The 16,020-nt window shown below is 44.1% G+C and overlaps 1 protein-coding gene and 1 pseudogene across 1 annotated transcript in view; one reads left to right on the top strand and one right to left on the bottom strand.

Moving 5' to 3' along the window:
- Positions 1–921: 921 nt before the first annotated feature.
- CXHXorf38 (chromosome X CXorf38 homolog) overlaps positions 922–16,020 on the top strand; it is a 19,104-nt gene continuing 4,005 nt past the window's right edge. Inside the window, exons 1-5 of the mRNA XM_021153142.2 lie at positions 922–1,419; positions 1,583–1,717; positions 5,740–5,859; positions 10,306–10,455; positions 11,965–12,144. Coding sequence (XP_021008801.1) covers positions 1,204–1,419; positions 1,583–1,717; positions 5,740–5,859; positions 10,306–10,455; positions 11,965–12,144 — 801 coding nt within the window. The 5' untranslated portion in view covers positions 922–1,203. The remainder of the gene's footprint in view (positions 1,420–1,582; positions 1,718–5,739; positions 5,860–10,305; positions 10,456–11,964; positions 12,145–16,020) is intronic.
- Positions 3,951–4,349, bottom strand: LOC110286640 (annotated as a pseudogene).

The following is a 16,020-nucleotide window of genomic DNA, read 5'->3' as shown; positions in this document are numbered from 1 at the left end:
CCCGCCTACACTGTACTTTGACTCTTCAGATCATCACATCTGGTCTCTCTTTTTTATAAATTGTCCCCACTTCCAACTGGCCAGTGGTTTGATAAAATGTCCAATAATGTAAACAGTGGATGAAAGAGCATATTGGGGTCAATGTAAAATAAGAGTTAGCATTTACTCAAAGCTTAATGTGTGCCAGGCATCATTGTAAGTGTTCTCATCTGTATAAACGCTCCTCACCACACTGTGAGGTAAGTATTAATAACCTCCTCCTACAGATGATAAACAGAATTACAAAGAAGGAAATAACGTCTTATATTCAAATTAGGATCAGCCAAGATCAAAACACAAAAATTGAGACTTTGAGCCCAGAGCTAGTGGTCCTTACCATTGCCTGTGCTGTGTGAAGCATGCAGCCTTGGTAAGGCTTCTCTGTTTACAGTGTTCCTTCCGACTCTTGATTCCATACCACTTCAATATGTTTGCCAAGGTCAAAAAACCTCACTAAAAGCATCTAAAACATGTTTTCTCACTTGATGTTGACAATCTAATGCATTCTGGTCTGTGTAGCATATGGCTCCCCCCCCCCCCCCCCCCCCCCGGTGCAGCTGAAATAACCCTTTTCTGGGCTGTCCAAATCCAGGAAGTACATTATCCCCTTTGCTTCTTTCTGCCAGGTACTCTAGTTAAGGAGTTTCTGGTCCTAGTGTCACTTTAACATATGTACTGGGGGGCATGGCACACAGTACAATAGGCCCCCTGCTTCAGGTGAGGGTAAGCATGTTATTGATACCCCGAATTTGCTGTTCAGTGGGTTTAGGAATGAGTTAATTTTGTAGAATTGCACAGTGCAAGGAACATCATGTCATTCGAGAAACACGCCTTGAGCATTCCTCTTTACAATAAAAAGGTCAGCACATCAGGAGGGGATCAGGTTAGTTAGAGGGTTGGCAGGGTATTTGGGAATAAAAATTAAAGCTTAAAAGGATTAGTCTAAATGCTCCAAGTCCACAAACCAAAGCGGTTCCTTTAAGCGGGGGTGGAGCTGCCACTTCCTGGAGCGGAAACAGTGGCCAGCCTCTAGCCTCTGAAGTGTACACCGCACAGCGACGCTAAACGTCTGGACGTTTTGGGGGTTGGGCTACGCCTGCGCTGCGTGGGAGCATCCCAGGGTGCTGCGCGTGCTTACCGCCGCCCCGCCTTCAGGAGTAAGCCATGGTGGTGTCGGAGCTGGCAGCCCGCCTCAATTGTGCCGAGTACAAAAACTGGGTGAAAGCAGGACACTGCCTGCTGCTGCTGCGCAGCTGCCTGCAAGGTTTCATAGACCGTGAAGTGCTCTCCTTCCACCGTGGACTGCTGGCTGCAGTCCCTGGCCTTGGACCCCACGCTACCTGCCGCGGCGGTTCCCGATGCAGCCCGCGCGCTCGCCAGGTGAGCTGCTGACCCCGAACTTGGGCACATCTCCACAGCTTGTCCCCTATTCTGTATGCTTGCTGTCTTTTTCCTTCCCGGGGCGGGACTGCTTCCTACTTCCGGGGTGTTCCTATTTTGCTGCCCGCCCACCCCAGTCCCTCCTCACCTCTGCCCTCTGTAGTTTCAGCCTCAGTGTCAGGTATGCGCAGAATGGAAACACGAGATCTTGAGGCATCACATGAACAGAAATGGAGACGTGCACTGGGGAAATTGCAAGCCAGGCCTCTGGCCCAGAGACCCTTGGGAGGTAGCCAAGGTAAGCACTTGTAGCCTGGAGGAAAGCATATGAAGTTGCTCCTGGTGCCCCAGTCCCAAGCTGGGACTTCAGAAAGTATAGAAGTACCAGAAGATAGGTTGGTTCTCTGGGGTCTAGTGGCGTAGTGGTTAGGGGATACTAGAGTGGACCCATCTAAGCTCAGTAAAATAAAAGCCTCTGTTTCTTCACTTCCTGCAGGCACTTGAGTTTTATTTTAAGACGCTGTCTTAAAATAAGAGGAAAACCAATACAGGCTGAGAGACACGGAAGAACAGTTAAGGTTTACTTTACAGCAGACTTGCTAAAAGGCTTACTTTTGCTGTGGCGTGCGTGCCAAGAGGATGCTTAGCTAAGGTATACATTTTAGAAGGTAGAAATGTTAGTTATGAGGTAGGGGTTGTTAGGCCTGTGTATAGATTTTGTCACTGTGACTTAATGCCTAGTCTGATTGGGAATTTGCTTGGATTTCTTGATGTTTCCTGGAAGCTGTATAGTGAGTGGAGGGAGGTGTCAGAAGTAGCTTCCTAACACGAATTGACAAATTGCTTTACTATCATCTTGGTTTGTGCTAACTAGTTTTCCGTCAGTTTGACACACCTGGTTTAAAACCACCTGGAAAGGAGGGGATCCAAATAAAGAAGATCAGCTTGGAAGGGAACCCACTGCTGTCACTTCATTCTTGATCCTGAGCCTGCACTTTGGTTCCTGGAGCTATCTGTTCCTGCCTTCCCTCCCCAAGCTCTTCTTCCCATTTCCCCTCTTTCATCCCAGCTCATGCTTCATGGAGTTGATGGAACCCCAGACACCGAGTTCCTTGTCCTTTCATTGAACTCTGCATGTGTGTGTGTTTCTTCTTTCTGCTACAAAGTGACTTCCCATTTGCCCTGTCCCTCCACTTATATGTCTGATCTCATCCCTTAAATCTTTAGCTGTCCACTCTTCTGCTTCCTGGCTTAGTCCATCACCGTACGAATAGCTTTACCATTATCTTAGTTTGTGCTAGCTAGTTTTCCGTCAACTTGACACAAGCTAAAACCATCTGGAGAGGAGGGAACCCAAATAAAGAAGATGCCTCCACAAGATCCCACTGGTAGCAAGCCGGTAGGACATTTTCTTTGATTGATATGAGGAGGGCCCAGCCCATTGTGGGTGGTGCCATCCCTAGGCTGGTGGTCCTGGGTTCTATAAGAAAGCAGTCTGAGCAAGCCAGTAAGCAGCACCTTTCCATGGCCTCTGCATCAGTTCCTGCCTCCAGGTTCCTGCCCACAGTGATAGTTGCTTACAAGTATCTTACTCAGAACCTCTGACTTACATACTTTATAGCTATATTTATAAGCACTTGGAAAATACTTAGAAAATAAAATTGTTGGGAAGGGTTTTCTCTAAACTCCTCCTGTCTCATATGAGCCATCTATACCTCTACTTAGCAGAACTTCCTCAAGAGGACTTGATGCCTGTTACTCCTTAGCTCCCACATGGTCTTCAACTCATGCAGCCCTGGCTTCTGGCCCTGGCCCCGCCCCGCATCTGGCCCCGCCTCGCATCTGGCCCTGACCTCTGTTCTCCAACCTTCTCCCTCCTCTTTCCAAGGCTAGCAGTGTAACCCCAAGACCTTACACATTCTAGGAAAACACTCTTAATGCTGAGCTACACCCCCAGCCTGGGTTTATTGTGTCTATATGTAGGCCAGATTGGTTTCTTGGTTCTCCTACCTCGACTTCTCAGCTAGTAGGTTTGCAGGTATGCAGCATAGCTCCTAGCTTCATCGTTTTTACCTATCAGACATGTACCACTCACTACCGGCACTTGGATTTAGACACTCCTGCCTTTGTGACATCTTCTCCTCCTCCTCTAGCCTCTCTGGCAATGACCCTTGCCCTTGTAATTCAGAGCTACAGATGTGCTTATTCCACGTGTTTCCCTAACCCACCTGCTGCTCAGCAGTTGGCATTTAGTTCTGCAGTGGGATTTACCCACCTGATTCCTTGCCAAATAATACTCTCCTTTCCTTTCCTTTTTTTTTTTTTTTAAATAAACTGGCTTTTTTTTTTGTCTTGTGAAATGTCCTTAATTTGTTGATGTAGCAAACAATGCTATGCAAATAACAGAAAGAATCTGCTCAGCAATTATTTTAGAGTTCAGTTTCATAAGGCAACATGCTATATGTGAAAATATTCTGAACTACAGGTATTAAATACTGAAAAAATGAACAGTTTATTATAATGTATTTTATTTAACAAACTAGGAAGTTTGCAGCCATCAGCAGTTCCGGTGCAATTTCAGGTGCAATTGGGAATTCAGGGATGTCAGTGGAGCTGTTAGTATGGTGGACCTTGTAGATAAAATACATGCACACTCTTGATAGCACATGTGAAGAGATCTCTCTAACATTGACCTCATTGGTTTCATTCCCAGCAAACTGACCTGGACCACTCAGCATGGCCTTTATTGTTCCTGATTTTAATGCATGTTCTCTTTTTACAATAAATTCATGACCATCAGAAGATATTAATTTCACATACATAGCATCAGGTTCTTCACAGCCACCATAGGTTTTCTCCGCTCCATCCATTATGTTCTTATAAAATTCTATTTGAACCCAGAGGAACTTTAGTAGTTTCTAGCCAGTCCCGCAGCCACCGCAACCAGAAGCCCACGTACCGCCACAACCCCTATTCAGGGTCCATATTCTCCTTTTCTTATGACTATATGTGGTTTTGCCATCCTGAGGAAGGGGATCCAGGACCTTATGAATGTGATATAAGTACTCTACCACAGGCTGCATGTCCAACCTCTCCCAGAATCATTCTTCTTTCATCTTTTCCCCTTGCTGCCCTCCAGGGTCTGTAGTGCTTCTCCTGTCCACCTCTACAGCACACCTTTTCATCACCTGCCTAGATCCTGGCCACGGCCACCCACATGGCCCTATATACTGTTTGGCTCCTGGATAGCTATATACACAGTGAGATGGGTAGTCTTTCACATAGGACTTTGATGGGTTTGTTTCCTTGTAGAATTCGTGGAGGGAGGTTTCTTGGTGTCCTTCTAGTAAACTCGACACTTAATGCAGTGCCACTGAGGCCCAGCATGGCCTGCCTGAGTTCATTGCTCCAGCTCCAGCCCCTCAGTGAAGAGGTAGCAGAAGGCTGTGGGACTTTCATAGGGGTTTCTCTGCTGTGTGTTTACTGAGTGACACATGTTGGTGTGCAGCACTGTACGGAGGCAACAGAGGCTCCCTGTTAGCTTCTGATTTCAAAAGAAAGGGAATAATTACCAAAATAAAACTAATCTGGCAAAGACAATTGTTTGTATTAGCAAGAACATATTGGGGATGTAAAGCTAGGCCAGTTTAGAGGCATTGATGGACCGTCTGTGTTTTCCCTTCAACAACAGCTGAAATGGGCTGTTGGTTTGCTTTAGTCTCCTTACATTAGTTACCTGGGCACATTAATTTCTTTGTTAACCTCTGCAGCATCCCTAATAGAGAAATATTATGATGACTCTGTGTTATATGTACACAAAGTTCTTTTGACTTACAGGAGGCTCAAGCATGGTGTTTGTTCTCTTGGCATGACAGCTCAATAACCTTGAAAGCAACTCTCCCTGTGCCTACTGCCAGCCTTGGAATATCAGTATGAACAGTCCTGTAGAAAGCATTGGAGCTACTTCCTGACTGGATTGCTTCCAAACATTCCTTTTATAGTTCAGGGTGTTTGAAGCCATCCGGGCCTGCCTATGGAGCTCCAGGATAGCCAGGACTATAGAGAGAGACCTTATCTCAAAAAAGCAAAACAGAAGGACAAGAAAAAAGCCAGTTTATCAGCTCTATGCAATATTGCAGTTGGATAGTGCAGCCCTGCCATTAATGCCTGGCTTAGGGGCAATAGAACTTACATTTTGAAGTCATGGGGTTCTAGCTTGAAGCTTCAAGGGATAAGAGACCCTTGAAGTCATCAGTTAGGAAACGGGGAAAGAATTTGCCTCTATAATACTCAGGTGACCTAATACCTCTCTTACTATAGGCCTTCATGCCCCGAGGACTGGCAGACAAACGAGGACCTGAGGAATGTGATGCGGTTGCTCTTTTAAGTCTCATCAACTCCTGTGATCACTTTGTGGTTGACCGGAAGAAGGTCACAGAGGTAAGAGCTTTCAGACTCAGAACTATCCACCCATGCAGTCTGGTCAACAGAGGGAAGGCTACAACGAACCTCCTCTGATAATAAGCCAGCCACACGGGTGTAGCTTAGCAGCACTCAGAATGCCAGTGGCAAAGAAAGACTTGAGCCCAAAGTGGGCATCACTAAGCAGCTCATGAATGTCATTTCATGTGTACTCTGTATGTGTGAGAATCAGACTGAGTGTTAGCAAGTGTAGCCTTACACGTCTCTGGAATTACTTTCCTGACAGTTTGTTACTATGGTTGTCTTAATCACTATTCTATTGCTGTGATCAGACACCGTGACCAAGGCCACTCATATAAAGGACAACATTTAATTGGGGCTGGCTTACAGTTCAGAGGTTCAGTCCATTATCATCCTGGCAGGAAGCATGGCAGCATGCAAGCAGACACAGTGCTGAAGAAGGAGCTGAGAGTTCTATATCTGGATTGGCAGGCAGCAAGAGAGAAACTTTGGGCTTGGAATGGGCTTTTTGAAACCTTAAAACCCACCCCCGGGCTGGTGAGATGGCTCAGTGGGTAAGAGCACCCGACTGCTCTTCCGAAGGTCCAGAGTTCAAATCCCAGCAACCACATGGTGGCTCACAACCATCTGTAACGAGATCTGGCACCCTCTTCTGGAGTGTCTGAAGACAGCTACAGTGTACTTACACATAATAAATAAATAAACCTTTAAGAAAAAAAAACCCCACCCCCAGTGACACACTTCCTCCAAGACCACACCTACTCCAACAAGGCCACATCTAATGCCACAGCCTATGAGCCTATAGGGTGCATTTTCATTCAAAACATCACAGCACTGTTGGCCATTTGAGTAGGTGGAAGTCAGATTTATCTTCTCTGCCATAAACAAACGTAAAGAAAATTTCTGTATAAAAATAGGTCTGAGGTATTGGGGAGATGGATCAGGTAGTAAAGTAGTTGCTACGCAAGCATGATCCTGAGCACCCATGTAGATGCTGGGTATGGAAATGCATATCTAACCCCAGAACTGGGCCAGGCACAGAAGCAGTAGGATCCTGGGGCCTTGCTGGAGTTAGATGTATATTTCATTTTCAAAAGAGTCAGAGCACTCCCAAGTTCACTGAGAGACCCTATCTCAAAATGTAAGGTGAAGGGGTGTGTGTGTGTGGTGTGTGTTTAGAGCCAATATGCTTGTCAAATGTTTTAAGGGAGAACAATGCCAAGTTTTTAAAAAGGGAAACAAAAACCTTTCTTAAGGTTTCTATTGTTGTGATGACCAAAAGAACCCGGAGAGGAAGGGCTTGATTTCAGCTTACAGTTTCCCAGCATAGTCTGTTCTTCAACGAAGTCAGGGCAGGAACAAAGGGCTCCGTGGTCCTCATACCTTGCTCAGCCTGCTGTTTACACAACACAGAGCTCCTAGCCCAGGGTGGCACTGTCCACAGCGGGCCTGGTCCTCTCATATCAGTCAAGAAAAGGGACCACAGACTGATCTCATGGGAGCATCTTTTCCCAGTGAGGTTCCCCATCCCAAGAAGGTTCTTGTCATTTGTGTCAAGTTGACATGAAACTAGCTTGACTTCTTGTCAACTTGACACACTTTTCAATTAGAATCTTTCTTTTTTGTTCCCAAGATGGTATGTTAATATCACAGTATAAAACATTCTAAAAGTCTCACATTATTTAAAAATTCTTACACTTTGGAAGGTCCAAAGTTTCACTAAAGTACCCCAGCTGCCATAACTGTGGCCTCTCTCACTCTAAAGAGTAAAGAACCAGGACACAGACACAAGCAAATCAAAGCAAAATTACGATTCATCAGTGTAAGATGCTCAGGACATGAGGAGACATCGGGGATTCATTCATGCTCTTCTGGGCTCCTAAAGGCCTGCCACAGCACACACACTGTTTCATTGGCTCAGGCTGGCTCCGCTCCATGACTGCCGATGCTTTGGAGGTAATTCCGTGGTACTGGCTTCTCCAACATGCTGCGGTCTGCACTGCAGCTGTGTTGTATCTGCTCTTACAGCCTCTCCTGGGCTCTCTTGGGTACGCTGACCCAGACACACGTCAAGCCTCAGCTTCTCAGGAGGCCTTCTGTTCTGAGGTTCTACAACTAACGCTATACCTTCACTAATAGCCACTCTTGGCCTGTCATTGGGGGACTCAGTGCCTCAGCTGTTCTCCATTATTCCTTCATGCCTTCAAAACTAGTACATTCCGGGTAGCTTGTACTCTACCAACTCTGGCTGCTAGTGTAAGATGCAGCCTTCTGGAACACAACACCTTTGTGCTGTCACTGTGGAAATAGTCCCAGGTTTACAGTCATCTTCTTAATCAGTGCTGATTTCTCGCTCCAGCTAACCAGCATCCATTGTCCTAGTAATCAGGAGGTTCTGTGTCCGTGGTGCTGCTCTCTCTCTTGTGAATCATGGTCAATTCATCTCCACCTCATCAGACACTACAGAGTTGTAATTCAAAATATTAAATGACCCCAATAGAGTCTTTAAGGGACTCCTCAAAATGTCCCTCTAGAACATCACAAGCCAGGCAAGATTTTAGTGTAACTATCTTCCAACCTCTCATAGAACCTAGTTCCAATATCCTTCCACAATACAATGAAGGAAAAACAAAACAAAAACAAAAACATGGTCGTGTTTATGACCACAATACCTCTGACCCTGATGCCAATTTCTGTCTTAGTTAGGGTTTCTATTGCTGTGATTAAACATTGTAACCAAGAGCAACCTGCGGAGGGAAGGCTTACAGTTCCACAGCTCAGTCCATCACTGAGGCAAGTCAGGGCAGGAACCCAAGGCAGAAGCTGATGCAGAGCCATGGAGGGATGCTACTTTTTCTTCAAAAGGCATGGCACCATCTACAATGAGGTAGGCCTTCCCACATCATGAAAATGTAACATGGACCAGTCTAGTGGAAGAAGTTTTCAACTGAAGTTCTCTTTCTGAAAGTGACTCCAGCTTATATCAAATTGATATACCTACAACCTGCACTAAGACATTTTGGGATGATTTCCAAGGCTAAGCATGGAGGTTTCATGCATTCCCTGTTTTTCTGTTTGAGACGAGGTGTCTCTGTGTGTGCCTTGAACTCGTGATTCTCTTGCCTTAGCCTTCCAAGTGTTGTGATCACAAGTGCATGCCGCCATGACCTTCTCTTCTTAGAGCTTGCTTTTTATTTTAACATGTATGGTGTTATACCTGCATGTTTATATTTTTTTTAATTTATTACATATGTATGGGTGTCTTGCTTGCACATGTCTGTGCACTATGTGCCTACTTGGTGCCTGAGGAGATCTGAAAATGGCATCAGATCTCATGGAGCTGGAGTTATAGAACGTATTTGTTGTCTGTGTAAACACGAGCACGCAAGTGTGTGTGGATGGATGTGCTCATGTGACTATAAGAGGACAACTTTCAAAAGTCAGTTCTTTCCACCTTACTTATCCCAAGGATTGAACTTAGGTTGTCAGGTGTGGCCATAGCGCTTTTACTCACCGAACCTTGTCACCAGTTCCTGCCTAGTTATTTCAAATAAGCAATTTTCAAATTAGTAGTCATTTAATCTGAATTTCCATCTTCTTTGAGAAACAAAAAAAAGGAGAAGACCTGGTGACATTGGGTTCATAAAGCTGCCACCGCAAAAGCAATGAGCCGCTGCTGCTTTAGTTGGGCACATACATTCTCTAGGTCACGCCCGGTCTCTTCTGTTTTCATCTTTCCACCTGCATATAAACCAGCTGCACGAGGGCTATCATATGAGCCTTCCAGTTTGAGGGCCACGGGGACTTTACGCTTTGACAGATGTGCTCTGGGCAGGAAGAAAATAAATAAAGGTCTGACATATGGGGCTAGCAGGCTCCACTGTCCTCTTAAAATGACATATCTTAAGTACGTGCAAGAATATGCAGTGGTCTCACGAAAGGTCCAGCCCTCGCCCTCTGGATACCAGACCACACGGGTCAATTTTGTAATTTCGTAAAGCATTTCTGTAATTTCTTTTTAAAGCTACATGGTCCCAGTTTACCCCATTAACTTAAGGGTTTTTTTAAAGTGTTGTGTCCGATTTGTTATTGTTACATTTCTTTACATTATGCACATGTAGAGACCAAACAACTTGGAGGAGTTGGCTTTCTCCTGTACGAGTTCCTTTTCTGTCGCTATAGTGCAAGGCAGCTTAGAAAGGAAAGATTTAGTTGGGCTTCCAGTTGCTTCCAGAGGGTTAAAGTCTGATGGTGCAGCACAGGCTTGGCAGCTGGAACGACCTCCACGCAGGAGGTAGACAGCATACTGCAAATAGCATGGCTCCTTGGAAACTAAGGCCTGACCCCAGGGAAGCACCTTCTCCAGCAATGCCACCTAATGCCTCCTAATTCTTTCCAAACAACTCCCAACTTTTGGAGACTCTTATCTTTGTTTGTCTGTAGGTGATAAAGTGTCGAAATGAGATAATGCACTCTTCAGAGATGAAAGTTTCATCTACTTGGCTTCGAGATTTCCAGATCAAGATCCAAAATTTTCTGAACGAATTCAAGAATATCCCAGAGATTGTAGCAGTATATTCCAGAATAGAACAGGTAAAAATCTTCATACATTTGGAGTTTTTTGAGGCCAAAATCTTACTGTTAGCCCTTCTTGTCCTGGAACTTCATATGTAGACTAGGTTGTCCACAAATGTGCATGCAGCAGCCTGTCTCTACGCAACGAATACTAGGGTCATAGGCATACACCATCCTGCCCATCTGAAACTGCATTAAACAGTTCTGATATACAAAACTTAAGGGGTCAAAAGCATCCATAGTCATTCATTAAGAATTTGCTGTTAATATGAACTAACCAGTACCCCCAGAGCTCATGTCTCTAGCTGCATATTTAGCAGAAGATGGCCTAATTGGTCATCATTGGGAAGAGAGGCCCCTTGGTCTACCAAACTTTATATGCCCCAGTACAGGGGAATGCCAGGCCAAGAAGTGGGAGTGGGGGGGTAGGGGAGCAGGGCGGAGGGAGGGTATAGGGAACTTTCAGGATAGCATTTGAAATGTATATAAAGAAAATATCTAATTTAAAAAAAAAAAAAGAAAAGAATTTGCTGTTAGTGGCCCATGTAAATCCCAGCACTTAGGAGGTCAAGGCAGCCTATATTATGTTCTGAATTCAAAGCCAGCCTATATTGTGTATTATAAATTTCTGGGAAGCCTGAGCTACATTGTGAGACCCTCTCTCAAACAGAAGAAACCCAAATTTGATGTTTATGTTAACCAAAATGTATTTCTGTATTATCACTTGCTGCTGCTGCTGGCACACACACAGGTCCTTGTGAATTCCAGGCAAGCACTCCATACTCCTAGTCTTTGTTTGATTCTATTGGAGGGCCTACCTGGGGAAGAACCTAGGACTGGGCCTCACACATGGCTTTTTCACTGAACTATAGCCCCAGCTCTGAGCTAAGTTTTATAATGGGAACAAAAGGGAAAAGCTGCTATAAAACCAGAAAGTAACTGTCAAGTGTTCCTCTAATAACTGTGTGTGGCTAAAATAGATCTGGGTAATGGTATTTTGTTATGAATTCTTTGAATAATCCAGTAGAATTTTTCTGTTGAAGTATATTTATGTCGTGTGTATGCATGTGTGTCCATGTGGGTGTGCACCAGTGGACTCACACACAGATGTACACATGTGGAGATCAGAGGACAACTTTCTCTCCTTTCACCTCATGAGATACACGAATGGAACTCAACTTCTCGGGCCTGTACTCAAATACAAGCCTTCTGTTAATACAGTGGAAGTGGCGGGGGTGCTGGTGGTGGTGCTGGTGGTGGCGGTGGTGGCGGTGGTGGTGGCGGTGGTAGAGGTAGATTAGTTATCTATCATAGTTTGCCATTACCAACACTACAAACAGTGGCATAGCCTAAGAATGAAGCTTTAATATACAGGTGAGTTCAGGAGAAGTCATGGGGAATAAAGTGACTGTAATCAAAGTACATTGTGTGTACATATGCAATTCTCAAAGAATTGATTTAAAAAATTGTTTAGAACCTGAATTTTGAAACATAGTTTGTTGATGGATTTGTGTGGTCACCCCACAGCTGTTGACATCTGACTGGGCTGTTCACATCCCTGAGGAAGATGAACGAGATGGGTGTGAATTTGAAATAGGAAGTTACTTGACTGTGAGCCAAATCCATGAGATTGAAATAGAATTGCTGAAGGAAAAACTGCAAGAAATGTATCTTCAAGCAGCAGCAGAAGAGATGTTGCCGGAAGAGGTACACGGATGAAGCGTGAGGAGTAAAGAGAGGTGGTGATGTGACACTTTCTGTTGCTGTGAGAAACATAACTTGGGGAAGAAAAGGTTTATTTCATCTTACAACACAGGTCACACTCATCTCTGAGGGAAGTCAAGGTGGGATGCAGAGACTATGGTGGGTGCTGCTTACTGGCTTGCTTCCCCTAGCTTGTTCAACCTGATTTTGTATACAAGTCAGGCTCACCCGGCATTCCCACATCCATCTTTAGTCAAGAAAATGTCCCACAGGCTTGCCCACTGACTAGTCTCATTGGAACATTTTTTTTTTCGAGACAGGGTTTCTCTGTGTAGCCCTGGCTGTCCTGGAACTCACTCTGTAGACCAGGCTGGCCTCGAACTCAGAAATCCGCCTNTGCTGGGATTAAAGGCCACCATGCCTGGCTGGAACATTCTCTTAATTGAGGTTCTGTCTTCCAAAATGACCCTAAGTTGTGTTGACATAAAACTCCAGCCTGGAAAGACACAGAGAGCTAGGTTTCTAATTAAGTCAAATGTCGTCTAGAAGTGCATATTCTTTGAATACTTAGCAAATGCTTCAGGACCTAATATGTACTCCAAAGTGGAAGAGTGGTATAAGAGCTCCATCAGAATCTGGAGCAAGATCCTTGTAGGATTATATGACGTAAGGGGAAACCCTCCTCACAAAAACAGAAGACCTCAGTATTGGCCTGGAAGGAAGGATGCTCTTAGCAGAGGGGTGAAGTGCTACTTAGTCCTGGCTCGGCGGTGGTCAGGAAAGCACAAGTAGTATGGTGAGGGAGAGGGAAGGCAAGGTAGGGGGAAACTGTTTTGGAAGATTTTCTAGGCCTCACAGAGTCCTTTGGGGCTTTGTCCCTGAAAGTAGTAGGGAAACAACAGGTTTCAGCCAAAAGAACAATGGGATCAGAAGTGGGCTTTAAATTAACAGATAATAAGGGTTGAAAACATGCAGCCCTCCATGTATTAGCAGGTCTGCTACCTCAGAGCCATTGGCAACTATGTATTTCTAGCCCTCCTTGCCTGTTTGAGTCAGGAGAAGGGTTAATTAGCCTGTCCTTTGGGCACCAACTCTACATAGATAATGTTTTCTATGCCTTTATGTTTAGTAGACCATGGAACATTTCATATTTCAGATAGTGTGGTCGTCATAGGTGGAATGTGGTAGGGAGTTTGGGCTTAAATGTCTGGAGAAGTAAGACTGTTAGCATCCTTTGCATGGAACAATAGGTAAACGCATAGTTAACTGACTTATATAAATGAAGTTAATGTTTGCCGGATACAATGCTAAAGTACTTTTATTAGATTAATTCTTGGATCCATCCCCCTAGGTCATATTAATATCATCATAATTAATTTGTATATATAAAAGTCAGTCATGCCGGGCAGTGGTGGTGCACGCCTTTAATCTCAGCACTTGGGAGGCAGAGGCAGGAGGATTTCTGAGTTCGAGGCAAGCCTGGTCTACAGAGTGAGTTCCAGGACATCCAGGGCTATACAGAGAAACCCTGTCTCAGAAAACCAAAAAAAAAAAAAAAAAAGAGTCCCAACCAAGCCTCTATAACTCCAATTTTCTCGAACTTTCAGGTTTTCATATTTACTTTCTCTTCCCTACACTTGGAAGTGCACAACCTTCCCATTTCTCTCCACCCGATTTTCTCATTTTTGTTTTTTGTTTTTTTCAGAGTATCTCCTGTAGCCCAGGCTACACAAACTCATTGTGTAGCCAAGGATGACCTTGAACTCATGACCCTCCTGCCTCCAACTCCCAAGTGCTAGCTTTTCTGGTGTGTGTTTCACACCTAGATCACCATTTATAAGAATTTTAATCAATTAGATCCTATAATACTGAGGTGAAGACCAGGTTTTCTTGTTTGTTTTGATACAAAGTCTCACTAGTGGCACTACCAGGGCAAAGCCTCTCTTTTTAAATTGGCCTTGCCTTCAAGCTGGAGCAGTCACCATGCTATATCCTCAAAATAGAGTGTCTGTTGGAATAGCTCAGTGGTAGGCAAGCTCAAGGCCCTGGTTCAGTTCCCCAGTTCCATTAGTCTAATAGTAATAGTGCCTGGCATTTTTTTAAAGATTTATTTATTATATATAAGTACACTGTAGCTGTCTTCAGACTCACCAGAAGAGGACATCAGGTCTCATTACAGATGGTTGTGAGCCACCATGTGGTTGCTGGGATTTGAACTCAGGATCTGTGGAAGAACAGTCAGTCCTCTTAACCACTGAGCCATCTCACCAGCCTGTGCCTGGCATTTTTGTAAGACTAGGGGCCAGTGAATGTGTTCTGGACACTACCACTCTTAAGATTCCTCGTTACGGCTAAAATGTTGAGGAGTATGTTGTTGGGAGATTTAAATCAGTATAACCTCTACACACAGCATTTCTAGCTAACTACTAAAATTAAGACAGACTCCACTCAATCAGAGTTAAAGCTGCCTACTATTTCTATAAACAGAAATGTCATTTATATGAGCCACATGTGTGTGAGGGTAAATTCCACATGGTTACTTGTTCCAACAAAAGGTTCAGAATGTGTTTAAAGTGAAATGTCCACAATTGGGATCTTATTCAGCCATTAAAAACCAGGCTTAGGAACTATGGAACTATGGCTGAGAATACTGGCTGCTCTTGCAGAGGACCCAGGTTTGGTTCCCAGCACCCACATGGTGACTCATGGCCATCTGTAACTTTAGTTTCAGGGGGATCTGATGTACTCTTCAGGTCTCTGCAGGCATCATACACAGACAGACAGACAAACAAAACACTCATACATATAAAATAATCCAATAAAATAATGAGGCTTGAGACAGGAGGATCCTGTGTTTAAGGCAAGTCTGAGGTAAGTAACGGGAGCCCGACCTTTTTTTTTTTTTAATTATTAAAACTGGATGATGGTGGTGCATGCCTTTTAATCCCAGGATTCAGGAGGCAGAGGCAGGCAGATCTCTGAGTTCGAGGCTAGCCTGGTCTACAGAGTGAGTTCCAGGACAGCCAAGGCTACACAGAGACACCCTGTATTTTGTATATATGTATAAGAGGTCTTGACCTCTTTGCTACTAGTAGATTCAGAGAGAGCAAGTGCCTGTAGTTACTGGAGCCCTTGGTGATCTCAGTAAGTGCCTCTGAATAGCCCCAACTGGGTGATCATACAGATGGCCCTGATTAAACTAAATGATTAAACTATGGGATTAAACTATGGGCTAAATAAAGTCAGAAGTTCTGAATCTCGGGAAGGAACACTTAGGGAGGAGTAAGGGGACAAGAGGGCTAAAGAGTGGTGGGGAGATAATAGAATACTTGTGTACACATAGTCTGTGATTTAAAAAATGTGTACACACAAACACATGACATGTTTTTAGAAGAAATTGGATCCTTTGCTATGGTTACATGTAAAGGAGAGAATGGAATAACTAGGGTGAGATTTAAGGTTATTTTAACCTTATACTCTGTTGACATGGAATTTTGGCATATGTACTGTTTTATAGATTTATCTTCCATCAGTAATACTTATATAGACACAAACCCTCAAAAGTATAAGATGAACACTTTCCATATAAATTCAAGTTTTAAAGCAAAAAAAATTAGTGGTGATAAACATCCTTTATGTGGCTGATGTTTCTGTGATCATGTTTGGTTTGCATGGCGGGTGCTTTTTTATTTTGTCTTACTTACTTTTTGGTATAGGTCTGCAACTCGTGTTCATTTTTCCTCCCTCAGCTTTCAAACTGTTGACTTTAAGAGATGTGAAAACCACGCCTGGCTAAGTGTAGTGTGTGTGTGTGTGTGTGTGTGTGTGTGTGTGCGCGTGCGCGAGCGCTTGGTTCAGTATTTCTTTTTTTTTTTTTTT

This window comes from Mus caroli, chromosome X (assembly GCF_900094665.2).
Source record: "Mus caroli chromosome X, CAROLI_EIJ_v1.1, whole genome shotgun sequence".
NCBI classification, from domain to species: Eukaryota; Metazoa; Chordata; class Mammalia; order Rodentia; family Muridae; genus Mus; species Mus caroli.
The sequence above is the reverse complement of the archived record's forward strand: the minus strand, read 5'-3'. Positions and strand labels throughout refer to the sequence as shown.